The sequence below is a fragment of the Eleutherodactylus coqui genome, chromosome 7 (genome assembly GCF_035609145.1).
Source record: "Eleutherodactylus coqui strain aEleCoq1 chromosome 7, aEleCoq1.hap1, whole genome shotgun sequence".
Lineage (NCBI taxonomy): Eukaryota > Metazoa > Chordata > Amphibia > Anura > Eleutherodactylidae > Eleutherodactylus > Eleutherodactylus coqui.
The window spans coordinates 208,489,038-208,506,762 of record NC_089843.1 but is presented as its reverse complement, the minus strand read 5'-3'; the positions used below and the strand labels follow the sequence as shown (position 1 = coordinate 208,506,762).

At 47.7% G+C, this 17,725-nt stretch overlaps 1 protein-coding gene across 1 annotated transcript; it reads left to right on the top strand.

The window, feature by feature from the left end:
* The first annotated feature begins 1,653 nt into the window (after window positions 1-1,653).
* Window positions 1,654-17,064, top strand: LOC136573588 (protein kinase C delta type-like). The gene is made up of 7 exons (XM_066574859.1): window positions 1,654-1,872; window positions 3,300-3,470; window positions 5,773-5,864; window positions 7,178-7,240; window positions 7,478-7,760; window positions 7,850-7,978; window positions 16,903-17,064. The coding sequence occupies exons 2-7, from the start codon at window positions 3,393-3,395 to the stop codon at window positions 17,062-17,064; spliced, it is 807 nt and encodes a 268-aa protein (XP_066430956.1). The 5' UTR covers window positions 1,654-1,872; window positions 3,300-3,392.
* The last annotated feature ends 661 nt before the right edge of the window (window positions 17,065-17,725 follow it).

The window sequence follows — 17,725 nt, the reverse complement described above, 5'->3', positions numbered from 1 at the left end:
TCTCATAGAGCTCGGTTGGTGGTAAAATAAAAACACTATGGCTCTTGGGAGGTGACGACAGAAACGTGAAAGACTTTATACTGTACAAATATAGCAAAACACAAAAAATTCTGGTATCGCCAGAATCGTGCGGACCCAGAGAATAATGTATCACAATATTTATTCTGCATGCTTGACCTGACAAGTGAAATCCAAAAGACAATGGTGAAATGTCTGATTTTTTTCTCAACCCTCCCCCAAAAAATGTTAATAAAAGTTATATAATACATGTATGCAAAAAACAAGCCCTAGTACGGCTATGGGGATGGAGAAATTTGAATGTTATGGCTCTAGGAATGGGCAATGAAAAAAATTGGAAATGGTTTGTCATTATAGCTTTAAGGGGACTCGTCACTAAAGGGGTTTTCTGCACTTTTTAAACTGATGACCCATTCTATGGATAGTTCATCATAAGTTAAATGGTTGTAGGCCGAGCGCTGGCTTGAAATCAATGGCACCACGCTGCTCCTACATTTCATGTTCCGAGATCAGACTTCCTCCTCTGACCAGTGATCACAACATCCAGCCTACTATACCGGACAGTGGGCTGGACGATCAGCTGATGGACAGGGGTCCAGATCAGCAGATGCCCATCCATCAACTATGGTACTGATGTCCTATCTAGGGAAAAGGTCATCAGTCAAAAAAGAACAGAAAACCCCTTAGGGAATGAATACAAATATCAGATCAGACCCTACTTAGTACAAACCCTAGACCAGAACTGACTTAATACAGTCTATAGGACCCATTTAAAGAGTAATGATAAGGAAATATTACAATGGTAGACATGGACCATGTGGTCTTCTGTGTTTCTATACAGACCACCAGACTAGCCGTCACCCCTCCCCTGCTTTATTCTGACATCACACAGACCTTATACAGACCTGAATACAAGCCCCGGACCGGTCGTTATTTTCTTCTCTCCTTCTTTGCACTTCATTTCACTTGCCAGCAATGCCCAACAATGAAGAGGGGTGCAGAGGGAGAGAGGCGAGTGTAATTCATAGGTTCGGTGCCCGGGTGATTTGCCTTCTCTTCCTAGATTCTCCCGAACATTTCAGGCCAGTTGGTAAGTATTAATATACACCTACCACTGCAATGGTTCTATATGAATCACACTACAACATATCTATAAAGTGTGGTTGGCATTCCTGACATGAACATGCCAGTGTGATTTCTCTTGACTATTTCTGGTTTACCCATTTTTCCACTAATATTTATAACTAGAGATGAGCGGTTACGTCTGCGGACATCCCTTCCCCTTCACAAGTCTGGAACTTACATTCCTGCTGGTCTGGATCCTGATCCGTCAGTGTAGAAGCCGCCTTCTCCTCTCCACCTCCTTCCTGCACTCTACCTGAAGTGATGGGAGGCGTTTCCAAAGAAAAACGCCTCGGGTCCTTGGTTGAATCACACGCTGATAAGTGCGATATCAGTCTGGGTTTCATGACTTGATATCGCACTCAGCTGTGTATAAGAAGCCTGAGAGAGCAGCGCCCCCTACCAGCAGGTTACAAAGAGATTTATGCTGAACCTGCTAGTCGGACATTCAGGGGAAAGGGAAGACACAGAAGGGACATCAGTAGTTTGTTGCACTGCAGAGGGGACACCAGTAGTCTGTAGGGACACACTGAGGGCACAGCGGTACTTTCTGGGGCCACAGAGGAGACACCAATACTATGGAGAGATAGTGAGAGCTAGTGGTAGGATGGGGAATGTGCAGGGATGAATCTTGGCAAGAAGAAATCTTAGTGGAATTCTGGACCCAGACAAAGAACAAAAACCAAAGCAGAAGTCATCAATCAGAGGAGATGTCACATGTGATCACTGGAGGTAACAGCACTGTAATCACTATCACAGTGTAGAATCTAACGTCTCTATGATGTGATTGTATTAGAGGTATACTAGAGCTGAGCCGCTGTTATAGATATGCTGCCCCTAATTTAATTCTGAGTTCTGCTGTGGGGCCCTGTGAGTTCAATGTATGCCCCTCTTTACAAAAGTAGTAAAACATTAAGACTGTATAAATTTGGTATTGCTCTAATCATGCTGAGCCGGAGTATAATGTTCTCAAGGGATTTATGCTGCATAGTAAAGTCAGTAAAAACAAAACCCAAAAAACAATGCTGACATTTCTAGGTCTCACCCCCCAAAAATATATGAATAAAAAGTTATACAGACATAATATAAACCCCAAACTCCTGCTATGCAGTAAATATAGCTAATGACTTGGCCTGCTGGCAGTGCCGGAAGCAGACAGCGCTGTCCATAATACAGAGGCCTGGGTTGGTACTGCAGGCAAAGCTCCCATTGAATTCACTGTCTGCAGTACCAACCCAGGCTGCTACAATGTTCACAGCGCTATCTGCGCTTCTACTAATCGTAAAACTCTCCAACAACCCTTTTAAGGGGTTAACAAATATTTGTATCATAGCACACGTATTATATTGAGAATGCCACCACAAATGGGGCTGAAATATGGATTGGACTATTGGACGGACTGACTTTCACATGTATATATGGCATTAGGATGTGCCTGCACACGGCATATACAGTACCTGGAATGTGAAACAGGTTGTGCAGTGGAATCACAGGTGCATCCACACTGTATACAGCACATTAAGTGGGTGAAAACTGGAGAAAAGTCACAGATTTCTGAAACATGAGGATTGAAAATCCACAACATGCAAATTTTTCCATATGGATTTTTATCTGTGGATTGTTACAGTAATGACTTCATTTAGATGATATTCAAGGGGTATCATAGCCTTATCAATCAGGTATATCTAATCGTATATATAATGTGTACGATGCATCAGAGAAGAGCGCAAAACATTGAAGTGATGTGTTCAGGCTCTTCTGCTTTATTGTTCTGATGCAAGAGGTTCTACACTTTGGCTTCTCCAACGGTCCACAATGTAAAGTCCAGAGCGCGTGCGATACTTCTAATATAGTAGAATCCTACAAGAGGCTGATGATGACAAAGCTGCATGATCATTGTCTGAGACCCTGTTAGTAAGATGGAACTACAATGCGTCTTCTCCTCACATGTTTCTTGCTCTGCACACAGCATTAATATTACTACATAACATGTAATTCCCTACTGTTACACAGATCTCCATCCAGATGCATTGTACTGTAGATTGCTATGGAGCTGCGCTGAAGAATCTGCACTGCAAACCTGCAGTGTGAATCCAACCTTCAGATTAGTTTTGGATTTTCGCTTTATTTGTCCTCTTCATAAATGACTATTTTTCTAGGTGGTGCTGGCAGAAGACAACTCTACTCGGCAGAAGTTTGCTGTGAAAGTCATCGCCAAGAGAAGCCTGCTTACTGAAGGAGAGGACCGCGTGATGGTGGAGCGGCGGGTGCTACAACTTGCATCTGGCAGCCCCTTTCTTCTACATGGACAATTTGCTTTCCAGACAAAGGTACATTTATGACTACTTCCAAATGAACAAATACCAGTATATGTACCTGATGCTGTAGTGATACAAAGTATCTGTGAGCTGTGCCACAGTAAGACATTTCCATCCACCGAGATCTTGGGCTGACATAGCAATAGTCACAATGGGCCCCACTTTACACTGAGGGGGCCGTTAAATATACAATACCTTTATTATAATGAATGCCCGCTATTCAGTTTGTAGGTGTACAATGCTGTGCTTATTAATGTCCTAGTATATCTGTACAGGGATATGGGAGCCGTGAGTCTATGGATGTCGAGGTGAACAACAGTAACAAGCACAACCGAAAATACCAAAACTGGGTGCTACACATGTGCAAGAACTCTAATCAAAGTTCTAGAGACACAAATTGAACCACTTAAAACCTAATACAAACATAGAAGCAAACCACAGGGGTATGTGCAAACATCGGGGGTCAATCTGCTGATTTTCACTGCGGACGTCACTCATTGCCTTGAATGAAATCCACAATGAAGATCCATCCCTTTCCTGTGACCGATGACGCATGCTGCATGACTATCCTCCACTGCAGGTTGTTTCCATTGTTAGTGAATGGGGTTTGTTAAAAGCCCTCTCATTTACATTGTACTGCACATTGTTGGGGAATGTCGGTGCACATTCCGTAGCTGAAATTCCACAGCGTCTGAACTCACCAGCCGTCACGTTGGTTCAGCAAGTACGGCAGTGATTGGCTGACAGCAGTGCTCGCTGGCTAATCAGAGCCATCGCTTCCTGGAGGCGGGATTTATGAACGCTGCAAACAGGAAGTGACAGGATCTGTCAGCGGCCAAGGAGTGCAGGCAGCCTAGCGGAGCTACGGAACTTTGCAGACCATCGGGAGGAACCCGGACCATGGCAACTAGCTTAGTACTAATAAGACATCCCCCGAAAAGAAAACCCTGTGCCTCTTTTGGGGCAAACATTATTATAAGACAGGGTCTTATTTTCAGAGCATCATGGTATTGAATAGCTACTATTTGCAACCAGGCTCCTAAGCTGGGGGTCTTAGACCCCCCTTTCTACAATACAGGCTGCTCTCATTGGAATTAGTTTGTAACTGTCTCTCACATAGCATGCTGAATGGCAGCTTGTGTCACTTGAAATTAAAGGGGTTGCCCAGTTACTGAACAACTCCTCTTCAATAAGACCCCCTGTATTAAAACAATAAATTGTGATATACTTACCCCTCTGCAGCCCCTGGGATCCAGCCCTGGAGCCCGCTGCATTCCCGGTGATGGTTGTGACAGATGATGTCACAGGAAACCACATGACAACTGCAGCCAATGAAAGATCAGTACAGTTTGGTTGCCATAAAAGAAATTAAATTAATATCCCTCTGGTGCCAAGGATTTTGAAAAATTAATATTCCAGGTTAAAAGTAGTAAAACTTAATAAAAACTATATAAGCTTGTTAATCGCCATAATCGTACCGACCCACAGAATAACGTTATGTCACAGTGAGATCTGCAGGATAATGGCATCAGTGCGTTTTATCATTTCACCACACTTACTAATGTAAAAATGTTCCCATACATTATATAGTAGACTAAATGATACCATTAAAAACACAACTCGTATCGCAACATAAGAAGCCCTCATATGGCGAAAAAAATGTATGTAATGAGAATAGGGATGAAGAAGTGAGAATAAAAACATGAAAAGTGTCCGGTCCCTCAGGGGTTAAAGGGAAAAGGGTTTTGTGCAAAAAATATGTGAATGTAGGCAAACGGTTTGTAAATAGTCTATGGATGCCACCGTGACTGAGATGGCGTCTTCTCTATGATGCAAACATGAAAACCTTATATGTAGATTATTAGTGAAACTAGATGGAGAACGGCTGCTGTATGAGGTATAAGCTACACCTCTCCTGTGTCTGGGGCCGGGCTGCAGCCTTATTATCACCAGTACTGAGCTTACTGATCCATCATACATGTAACTGTCCCATCCCCCCGTCGTCATACAGTCTACATCTATGATGGAGAAATAACTGAGAATGGCCTCCGTATAACATAGTATGTGAGGCTGAAGGAAGACAATGTCCATCTAGGTCAGCCTTGTTGATCCAGAGGAAGGCAAATAACCCCAAGAGGCAGAAGCCAATTAGCCCTTTCGGGGGGAAAATCCCTTCCCGACTCCATAATGGCGGTCAGAATAATCCCTGGATCAACCTCTGATAGTTCCTGTCTGTATAGAATGAAGACGCTGCAATCATTTGGTAACTTGATCCTAGACATTCACATTCTTGTATCGCTCTTCTGTATGGCAGGACCTGGTGCTGCTCGGAATGGAATACATCAACTGCGGAGACTTCGATGAACTTCTACAGCGGAAGGGGTGTCTCGACAGCCCCTGTGCCCGGTAATGTAGTCGTAAGCTAATAAACATCTCCCTGTAGGTTATACATGAAGAGGACAGTACATGGGTGAAGTTACCCTTACATGGGGCAATTATCACTGGAAGCAGCAAATTCAGGCAATAGCCGTCCCGTGTACTGGGTATGGAGCGAGAAATCGATCAGTGGTCAGAGTCACTTAGCAGAACTAAAAACCCAGCGACTATCGGCCGTGTAAACAGGCAATCGTTCAACAATGCATGACTGCCTGTTTACTGTGAATGGAGGCGGCGGGTCAGCATGATCTTCAACCACTCAGCCTCCATTCACAGAACGACTATCACTGCTTGTGAAGCACAGGGGCGATAGTTGGGCGGCTCTTCATGGAATGGCTGTTGGGCGCTTATGTAACCTATAGTAGTCCTGTGTAAAGGAACCTTTAGATTGTTAGCCTTACTGCCCACATACAAGCTCCAATGATGGACTCCATTCATTAAGGGACTGTACATAGAATAGAGTGTTATACTCAGAAGCTGCAACTATACTCTCCATTTATAGGATGTTAGCAGGGGCGTAGCTAAAGGCTCATGGGCCCGGGTGCAAAAGTTAATCTTGGGGCCACCCAACTTCTCTTAACTCCCTAATGCAGAGGCGTAACTTAAAGCTCCTGGGCCCCAATGTAAAACCTGTAACAGGGCCCCCAAATATAATGCTTTATTCATAGTACTGGACTCCCTATATGGAGGAGAGAATATATAGTTACGTCAGTGGATGTTAGTACTGAAACACTTTGTTAAAAGACTTTTATCCAATTCTAGGCTTGTTACTCTCTATATGGTCTGAACCTGTAGATCATGGATCTCACATTGTAATAGCAGCATCTCTTATACATAACTCTAAGTCACACAGTGCTTGCATAGGACTGCACCTAAAGCAGGGAAATGGCTGTTCTTGTATATCGGCACTGTTTGGCGGCCATTAATCTGCAAAAAGAAAAAAAAAATAGTTCCATGCTCCACCGCATGTAACATTATATTGCATTGCTCCGGTGGATGATATATCTTGTCAAGGCTCTATAGGGTGTCGCACAGAGAGCCCACTGATCTATAACACAAACACATATGGCGCTGCCCTGTGCAGGAGTCCTTATCCCCATGTTTGTAGTATGTGGAATAAGATAGGATTAGAGAACATGTAGCATGAAGAATGAGATGTGTGATCCCTGCAGTCTATAGTAATAACCTCACATGGTGGATATTCTGCTCTTCTGTACTATGTGTTCTTCAGAGCTTTCTGTCAGCCTCCAGATACTAATTCTCTTCTCTCCCCTTCGTGCCAGTTTCTACGCAGCGGAACTTGTATGCGGTATCCAACACCTGCATGCGAAGGGCATCGTCCACCGGTAAATATATTCTTGCCTTTTTTAGGTGGAATGGACTCAGGCCGGGTCTGTAATCCCAGATTATATTATAGTAGATGGTTTGGAATCTGATATAAAACATACTTAGATATATTAATTCTGGATGTTTGTGCACATTAGGTAACATCTTCATATATTTATACAGTAAATCAGCTAATGGGACAGATTCTCTCTTAGCAGTATGAATGGGAATAAACCATTGTTTCCTCTACTTCACAGAGATCTCAAGCCGGATAACATCCTGGTGACTTCAGCGGGCCATCTAAAGATCGCCGACTTCGGGTTGGCCCTCGAGGACATCTATGGAGACCGCACAGCCTCCGGATATGCTGGAACACCGGGCTTCATGGCTCCTGAGATGCTGAGCGGGGAGGAGTACAATGCTGCCATCGACTGGTATGCCTTAGGTATCATTCTTAATATCATGGTTACCAGCAGGTCCAAGTACCATCGAGGACGATTTAATGCCTCCAACATCGAGGCGAAGAACATCATCAAGAAGGTGAATATATTCTCTATGTAATACATGTTATACTAGACCAGGACAGTAATAATAGTTCAAATTACTAGATTGTATTTTTTCATTTTTAGCTCCTCCGGGAAGATCCTACGACGCGCTTAGGGGTCCACGGTGACATCAGAGCCCAGAGGTTTTTCCAGCATATCAATTGGGACTTGGTAGAAGCCCTGCGGATGCGACCACCACACATCCCTGTACCAGTAAGTATAAGCAGAAATTGTATTGGTTCAGCTTGGTATGTTATAACGTCATAGTAGTACTAATGGGAGATGGCTAAGCCTCACTATGGTGCTAGACGTGGGCTGTAGCCCTAATATCACCTTTATGAGCTTCCTTGGTGTATATACTGTATATGTCTAAGCCTCACTATGGTGCTAGACGTGGGCTGTAGCCCTAATATCACCTTTATGAGCTTCCTTGGTGTATATACTGTATATGTCTAAGCCTCACTATGGTGCTAGACGTGGGCTGTAGCCCTAATATCACCTTTATGAGCTTCCTTGGTGTATATACTGTAAATGTCTATGCCTCACTATGGTGCTAGACATGGGCTGTAGCCCTAATATCACCTTTATGAGCTTCCTTGGTGTATATACTGTATATGTCTATGCCTCACTATGGTGCTAGGCGTGGGCTGTAGCCCTAATATCACCTTTATGAGCTTCCTTGGTGTATATACTGTATATGTCTAAGCCTCACTATGGTGCTAGACGTGGGCTGTAGCCCTAATATCACCTTTATGAGCTTCCTTGGTGTATATACTGTATATGTCTATGCCTCACTATGGTGCTAGACGTGGGCTGTAGCCCTAATATCACCTTTATGAGCTTCCTTGGTCTATATACTGTATATGTCTTGTATGTTTAGGTTGTAATATTGTTTAGGAAGAACACTTGAATTTCTGTGACTATCAGTGATAACTTACAGTAACCTGATTTAGGCCACTTTCATACGGGAGATTTTTCCATCTGACTTTCGAACCGAATTTTTTGGTTAGAAAATTGGACAAAAATGAAACGGATTCATTAGAACGGTTATATTTACGGGGGACTTTTTCTACTCGTATGAATAGTTCATGGAAAATAGAATTTACAGCATGCCCTATTCCTGTCTCATTTTTGAACAAGAATAGCACATGATAATGTGTGATGTCCGGCACATCGGACAGCGCATGGATGATGTGTCTGTGTGCCGGCTGATGTGAGTTCCATGTAAGAATCTTAGACAAGTTTAAGTTTGTCCGTGTGCGAGTAGTCTTAGGCCCAATGCCCACGGGCATAATTGCACTGCGGGATCTGGAGCAAATACTGCTCATAGGACATGCTAAGCAAAACACTTTTCCATGCCCACGAGTGGAAATAAACTGCGATTTTCTGCTGCCGGGGGAAAAAATCGCAGCATGTCCTATTCTAGTGTGAGGCTCGCACGGGCAAATTCCATTGTAGTCAATGGAAGCTGCCCATCCCGCAGCGAGTTGCCACACATCTGCATCATCGCCGGTGCAAGAGATCTGCACTGCGCATGTGTGGCGGCACACCAGCCGGCACATCTACAGCGAAGAAAGAAGACAGCAGACAGGTAAGCCAGGGGTCACCGCTGGGGAACAAGGTCTGATTCCATTACGAGATCTCACAGTCGGATTCCTCCCCGGCCGTCTGCATTTGGCCTTAGGGCTCAGTCAGACGAGCGTCCTTTTTGCGTAAAAAAAAGTGTTGCATGCATGTGCAAAATGCACCTGACTGTAGCTCCATGCCCATTGCTTTCAATGACGCTGCCTCTGATTGGCTGAACGCTGTGACCACTCACAGGCAGCACTCAGCTGTCATTCAATGAATGGCTGAGCGCTGCCTGTGATTGGCTGAGTGCTCAGCCAATCAGACACAGCTCTTTTAGGAGGCGGGGATTTTTAAATCCCTGGCCAGCTGAAAGTGCTTCAGAGCAGTGCCGGCAGTCAGCGAGAACATGCGCCAGAGCTGCACAGCAGCAGAGAGGTAATGTGTGTGTATATATATATATATATTAGAGATGAGCGAACGCGTTCGTCCGAGCTTGATATTCGTGCGAATATTAGGGTGTTCGGGATGTTCGTTATTCGTGACGAACACCATGCGGTGTTCTGGTTACTTTCACTTCCTTCCCTGAGACGTTAGCGCGCTTTTCTGGCCAATTGAAAGACAGGGAAGGCATTACAACTTCCCCCTGCAACGTTTAAGCCCTATACCACCCCCCTGCTGTGAGTGGCTGGCGAGATCAGGTGTTCGCCTAATATAAAAGTCGGCCCCTCCCGCGGCTCGCCTCAGATGCGGTGTGAGTTAGATGAGGGACAGTGCTGTTTATACCGGAGCTGCTGTAGGGAAAGAATTGGTAGTTAGTGTAGGCTTCAAGACCCCCCAAAGGTCCTTATTAGGGCCACTGATAGCTGTGTGTTGGCTGCTGTTAGCAGTGGGATTTTTTTTTTTTTCTCAAAATCGCCTCTGCAGACCGTTGCACCTGGCATTAGGGACAGAAGTGCTGCATAGGCAGGGAGAGTGTTAGGAGTGAGTGTAGCCTTCAAGAACCTCAACGGTCCTTTCTAGGGCCATATTTATCCGTGTGCAGTACTGTCCAGGCTGCTGTTGGCTGTGCTGCATTTTTTTTGGGCTTCTCAAAATCGCCTCTGCAGAGCATTGCACCCTCCATTGATACTGCAGGGAAAGAATTGTATAGGCAGGGCCACAACACAGTTATTATTCATAGAATATACGCAGTGCTGCCTGTTGGTGGGAAAAAACTGAAAACAAATCTATTTGTCCAGCCTGTGTCCGTCCTTACGCCTGTGTAGACGTGTGAGCTGCGTGAAAAACATTGCTAAATCATACGCAGCCAGCTACGCTTTACTGCTGGGTTCGCCATTTGCTTTCCTTAATTGGGAAAAAAAAATACCTGCTCTCCAAGAGTTATAATAACTCTGCTACCCTCACGTTCTGTGACACATAAGCAGGGACACAGCGCAGTTATTAAACTTCGCAGGTTCATTGAATATACGCAGTGCTGCCTGTTGGTGGGAAAAAACTGAAAACAAATCTATTTGTCCAGCCTGTGTCCGTCCTTACGCCTGTGGAGACGTGTGAGCTGCGTGAAAAACATTGCTAAATCATACGCACCCAGCTACGCTTTACTGCTGGGTTCGCCATTTGCTTTCCTTAATTGGGAAAAAAAAATACCTGCTCTCCAAGAGTTATAATAACTCTGCTACCCTCACGTTCTGTGACACATAAGCAGGGACACAGCACAGTTATTAAACTTAGATAATTCATTCACTAGAGGCAGTGGGGCCTTTCGTTTTCCAAAAAGGGCAAAAATTATATTTGGCCTGCAGTCTTGCGCCAATTTATTTCCTGCCTGGGAAATCTAATCACTGGTAATACAGCATGCTGAGGGGTAGGGGTAAGCCTAGAGGACGTGGACGTGGACGTGGCCGAGGACGCGGAGGGCCAAGTGAGGGTGTGGGCACAGGCCAAGCTCCTGATCCAGGTGTGTCGCAGCTGTCTGCTGCGCGATTAGGAGAGAGGCACGTTTCTGGCGTCCCCACATTCATCGCCCAATTAATGGGTCCACGCGGGAGACGGTTATTAGAAAATGAGCAGTGTGAGCAGGTCCTGTCCTGGATGGCAGAAAGTGCTTCGAGCAACCTATCGTCTACCCGCAGTTCTGCGCCGTCCACTGCTGCCAATCCGAATCCTCTGTCTGCTGCTCCTCCTTCCTCCCAGCCTCCTCAGTCCACTACAATGACACCTGCTCAGGAGCGGGAACACTCCCAGGAACTGTTCTCGGGCCCCTGCTTAGATTGGGCAGCAGCGGTTCCTCTCCCACCAGAGGAGTTTATCGTCACTGATGCCCAACCATTCGAAAGTTCCCGGGGTCCGGGGGAAGAGGCTGGGGACTTCCGCCAACTGTCTCAACAACTTTCTGTGGGTGAGGAGGACGATGACGATCAGACACAGTTGTCTTGCAGTGAGGTAGTAGTAAGGGCAGTAAGTCCCAGGGAGCAGCGCACAGAGGATTCGGAGGAAGAGCAGCAGGACGATGAGGTGACTGACCCCACCTGGTGTGCAACGCTTACTCAGGAGGACAGGTCTTCAGAGGGGGAGTCAAGGGCATCAGCAGGGCAGGTTGCAAGAGGCAGTGCGGTGGCCAGGGGTAGAGGCAGGGCCAGACCGAATAATCCACCAAGTGTTTCCCAAAGCGCCCCCTCGCGCCATGCCACCCTGCGTAGGCCGAGGTGCTCTAAGGTCTGGCAGTTTTTCACAGAGACGCCTGACGACCGACGAACAGTGGTGTGCAACCTTTGTCGCGCAAAGCTCAGCCGGGGAGCCAACACCAACAGCCTCACCACCACCACCATGCGCAGACATATGATGGCCAAGCACCCCGCAAGGTGGGACAAAGGCCGTTCACCGTCTCCGGTTTGCACCCCTGCCTCTCCCCCTGTGCCCCAACCTGCCACTGAGATGCAACCCCCCTCTCAGGACACAGGCACTACCGCCTCATGGCCTGCACCCACACCCTCATCTCCGCTGTCCTCGGCCCCATCCAGCAGTGTAGTTCAGCGCACCGTTCAGCCGTCGCTTGCGCAAGTGTTCGAGCGCAAGCGCAAGTACGCCGCCACGCACCCGCACGCTCAAACGTTAACCGTCCGCATCGCAAAATTCATCAGCCTTGAGATGCTGCCGTATAGGGTTGTGGAAACGGAGTCCTTCAAAAGTATCATGGAGGCGGCGGCCCCGCGCTACTCAGTTCCCAGTCGCCACTACTTTTCCCGATGTGCCGTCCCAGCCCTGCACGACCACGTCTCCCGCAACATTGTGCGCGCCCTCACCAACGCGGTTACTGCCACGGTCCACTTAACTACGGACACGTGGACAAGCACAGGCGGGCAGGGCCACTACATCTCCCTGACGGCACATTGGGTGAATTTAGTGGAGGCTGGGACAGAGTCAGAGCCTGGGACCGCTCACGTCCTACCCACCCCCAGAATTGCGGGCCCCAGCTCGGTGCTGGTATCTGCGGAGGTGTATGCTTCCTCCACTAAAGCACCCTCCTCCTCCTCCTCCTCCTCTGTCTCACAATCAAGATGTGTTAGCAGCAGCATGTCGCCAGCAGTCGGTGTCGCGCGGTGTGGCAGCACAGCGGTGGGCAAGCGTCAGCAGGCCGTGCTGAAACTACTCAGCTTAGGCGATAAGAGGCACACGGCCCACGAACTGCTGCAGGGTCTGACACAGCAGACCGACCGCTGGCTTGCGCCGCTGAGCCTCCAACCGGGCATGGTCGTGTGTGACAACGGCCGTAACCTGGTGGCGGCTCTGCAGCTTGGCAGCCTCACGCACGTGCCATGCCTGGCCCACGTCTTTAATTTGGTGGTTCAGCGGTTTCTGAAAAGCTACCCACGCTTGTCAGACCTGCTCGTAAAGGCGCGCCGGCTCTGCGCACATTTCCGCAAGTCCCACACGGACGCTGCCACCCTGCGCACCCTGCAACATCACTTTAAGCTGCCAGTGCACCGACTGCTGTGCGACGTGCCCACACGGTGGAACTCTACGCTCCACATGTTGGCCAGGCTCTATGAACAACGGAGAGCTATAGTCGAATACCAACTCCAACATGGGCGGCGCAGTGGGAGTCAGCCTCCTCAATTCCTTTCAGAAGAGTGGGCCTGGTTGGCAGACATCTGCCATGTCCTTGGTAATTTTGAGGAGTCTACCCAGGTGGTGAGCGGCGATGCTACAATCATTAGCGTCACCATTCCTCTGCTATGCATCTTGAGAAATTCCCTGCAAACCATAAAGGCAGCTGCTTTGCGCTCGGAAACGGGGGCGGGGGAAGACAGTATGCCGCTGGATAGTCAGGGCACCCTCCTGTCTATTTCTCAGCGCGTACAGGAGGAGGAGGAGGAGCATGAGGAGGATGAGGAGGAGGGGGAAGAGACAGCTTGGCCCGCTGCTGACGGTACACCGGCTGATTGCCTGTCATCCTTTCAGCGTGTATGGCCTGAGGAGGAGGAGGAGGAGGAGGAGGATCCTGAAAGTGATCTTCCTAGTGAAGACAGCCATGTGTTGCGTACAGGTACCCTGGCACACATGGCTGACTTCATGTTAGGATGCCTTTCTCGTGACCCTCGCGTTGCACGCATTCTGGCCACGACGGATTACTGGGTGTACACACTGCTCGATCCACGGTATAAGGAGAACCTGCCCACTCTGATTCCCGAAGAGGAAAGGGGTTCGAGAGTGTTGCTATACCACAGGACCCTTGCGGACAAGCTGATGGTAAAATTCCCAGCCGACAGCGCTAGTGGCAGAAGGCGCAGTTCCGAGGGCCATGTTGCAGGGGATGTGCGTAGATCGAGCAGCATGTACATCCCAGGCAGTGCAACAGTCTTTAAGGGCCTGGCCAGCTTTATGGCTCCCCACCAAGACTGTGTCACCGCTCCCCAGTCACGGCTGAGTCGGCGGGAGCACTGCAAAAGGATGGTGAGGGAGTACGTAGCGGATCGCACGACCATCCTTGGTGACGCCTCTGCCCCCTACAACTACTGGGTGTCGAAGCTGGACACGTGGCCTGAACTAGCCCTGTATGCCCTTGAGGTGCTTGCTTGTCCTGCGGCTAGCGTGTTGTCGGAGAGGGTGTTTAGTGCGGCTGGGGGAATCATCACAGATAAGCGTAGCCGCTTGTCAACCGACAGTGCCGACAGGCTAACACTCATCAAGATGAACAAAGGCTGGATTTCCCCAGACTTCTGTTCTCCACCAGCGGACAGCAGCGATACGTAAGCAATACGTAGGCTGCACCCGCGGATGGAAGCTACGTTCTCTCTCACCATCCAAAACGGGGACATTTCTGCTTCATCAATCTGTGTCTAATATTCCTCCTCCTCCTCCTCCTGCTCCACCTCCTGAAACCTCACGTAATCACGCTGAACGGGCAATTTTTCTTAGGGCCACAAGGCTCACTCAAATAATTTTTCAGAACAATTTTTATAAGTTTCAATGCGCTTAAAAGCATTGGAACTTTAACTTGAACCAATTTTTCGTTACACTGGGCTGCCTCCAGGCCTAGTTACCACTTAAGCCACATTAACCAAAGCGATTAATGGGTTTCACCTGCCCTCTTGGCTGGCCATGGCCAATTTTTGGGATGTACATTAGTACTGTTGATACAGCAATTTGTGTGGGCCCTCGCCTACAGTGTAATCAAATTAATTTTTAGCCCACCTGCATTACAGCTGACGTTACCTCAGCTGTGTTGGGCAATGCAATGGGATATTTTTGTGTACCGCCGGTGGCTTCCTGGCACCCACCCAGGCAGTGGGTCCACAGGGAGTTAAACCTACATGTGTCCACTTGTAAAGAATCCCAGTCTGACTGGGGCATGCAGTGTGGGCCGAAGCACACCTGTATTACGCACGACATTACTACCTCAGCTGTGTTGGGCAATGCAATGGGATATTTCTATGTACCGCCGGTGGCTTCCTGGCACCCACCCAGGCAGTGGGTCCACAGGGAGTTAAACCTACATGTGTCCACTTGTAAAGAATCCCAGTCTGACTGGGGCATGCAGTGTGGGCCGAAGCCCACCTGTATTACGCACGACATTACTACCTCAGCTGTGTTGGGCAATGCAATGGGATATTTTTGTGTACCGCCGGTGGGTTCCAGGGAGCCACCCATGCTGTGGGTCGACAGGGACTTCACAATAGGGAGTTGTACCTGCCTGTGTCTATGAATTAAAAAGCCCGGTCTGACTGGGGCATGCAGACACCTTGACAGAATGAATAGTGTGTGGCACATAGGTTCCCCATTGCTATGCCCACGTGTGCAGCTCCAGATGGCGGTGGCACAGGATTCTATTTCTCATTGCTTCTGTACAGCATTGTGGGCTATCGCTCCGCCACTTTTAAAGAGGGTCGCTGCCTAGCCGTGCCAACCTCTGCAGTGTATGCCTGCGGTCCCTCGTCATGGCAGACGCAATTCTAAATAGACATGAGCGTGGTGTGGCATGAGGGCAGCTGAAGGCTGCGCAGGGACACTTTGGTGTGCGCTGTGGGGGGGAGGGGGTGCGGTTGGGCAGCATGTAACTCAGGAGAAGTGGCAGTGGAGTGTCATGCAGGCAGTGATTGTGCTTTGTTGGAGGTAGTGTGGTGCTTAGCAAAGGTATGCCATGCTAATGAGCGCTTTTCAGAAGTAAAAGTTGTTGGGAGGGGGGGGGGGCCCACTCTTGCCGCTATTGTGGCTTAATAGTGGGACCTGTGAACTTAGGATGCAGCCCAACATGTAGCCCCTCGCCTGCCCTATCCGTCACTGTGTCATTCCCATCACTTTCCTGAATTGCCCAGATTTTCACACATGAAAACCTTAGCGAGCATCGGCAAAATACAAAAATGTTCTGGTCGCCCATTGACTTCAATGGGGTTCGTTGTTCGAAACGAACCCTCGAGCATCACGGGAAGTTCGTTACGAATAACGAACACCCGAACATTTTGGTGTTCGCTCATCTCTAATATATATATATATATATTTATTTAGATATATATAGATATATACATACACTTTTTTTTTACAGCAGCTTCTGTTTCAAGCCCTTCCCCAAAAGTCACTGTGGGGGTTGACTGCATCGCATTGCTTTCAATGGGGCCAGCGGCAGTAGCAACGGCCCCATTGAAAGCAATGGGATGGCATCATGGTTCTTTGCCACAGCTGTGACAGCTTCATCCCCACAGGGAGTCCCCTTGTCACTGAACACTGTGACAGTGCTCTCACAGTGTTCAGTGATAAGGGGACTCTCCGTGGGGAATCTTTCTGCATCGCACGGACCCACCCAGGGCACGGATGTCCTATCTTTTACAAGTATGAGTATTTTGCTCCTGTAAAAGACGGACATGTGAACAAATCATAGGGAGCCACTGGCTCTATCAGACATGCCTTTTTTTGTGCACATAGGCGCAAGCAAAAAAAAAACGCTCGTCTGACTTTGCCCTTAGGGTGATGAATTTTTATACAGGAATTAGTTTGTTTTTTTGAACTGTAATCCAGTGCTGTCATGAGAAGTTATCATACCAGCTAAATCCCTATGCTTCCTCTTCTTATAGTCAAACAACATCCGGCACGGCTCAAGACCATTTAATCTCGAGAGGATGGAGGCAGCAGAAGCCCACCACTCGGCCATATCGGCAGACCACCAGGCCTTATTCACAGGGTTTTCATTTGTCAGCACTAACTGGAAAACCCTGGACAGCACACCGGCTCTTTAAGATCATCAGAGCAAGATCTCATAAGCCCCAAGAAGACCATCCAGAGAAGAAGACCATCAAGAGAAGCAGAAGAACACCGATGATGTCATCAGGAGCAGCCCAGCAATTCCATCAGACCGAGCTGGATGATTACTGCCAGAATGTCTACATCTGGCATACAGGTGGTATACCTTTGTTTTTCTTTTAATATGTATGGTGTGAGGATGTGCCTGACCATGTCAGACGCACCGCATGCGCAGAGTGCGTTGATATTATGGTACTATATATATAGTGTTACACTTTATATATACTCCATAAATGACTAAAAATACAATTACATTTACCAGTGACTACTGGTGAGTGTAATTTTATATTTCCCCCTCCTCTATGACATCTATTAGTATTGTCATCGATGACGGGGAAATAAGGAGAGAGATGGCCGGCTATTAAGGGGTGGAGGAGGCCGGACCCTTTTTTTTTTCTTTCTATGTATGGTATTAGGATGTGCCTGACCATGTCAGACGCACCACATGCCCAATATAGGAAGATATTATGATACTCTATGTATAGTGTCACCGTATACATAGACTTCATAATATATTAATGCTACAATTACATTTACCGCTGACTACCGGTGAGTGTAATTTCATATTTCTCCCTCTTCTATGACATTGTTTAGTTT

Coding starts and splice junctions, on each gene's coding strand:
- LOC136573588 (XM_066574859.1), top strand. CDS start 3,393: ATGGTGGAGCGGCGGGTGCTACAACTTGCATCTGGCAGCCCCTTTCTT. Junction 3,471..5,772: donor AATTTGCTTTCCAGACAAAG/GTACATTTATGA, acceptor TCTGTATGGCAG/GACCTGGTGCTGCTCGGAAT. Junction 7,761..7,849: donor CGAAGAACATCATCAAGAAG/GTGAATATATTC, acceptor TTTCATTTTTAG/CTCCTCCGGGAAGATCCTAC.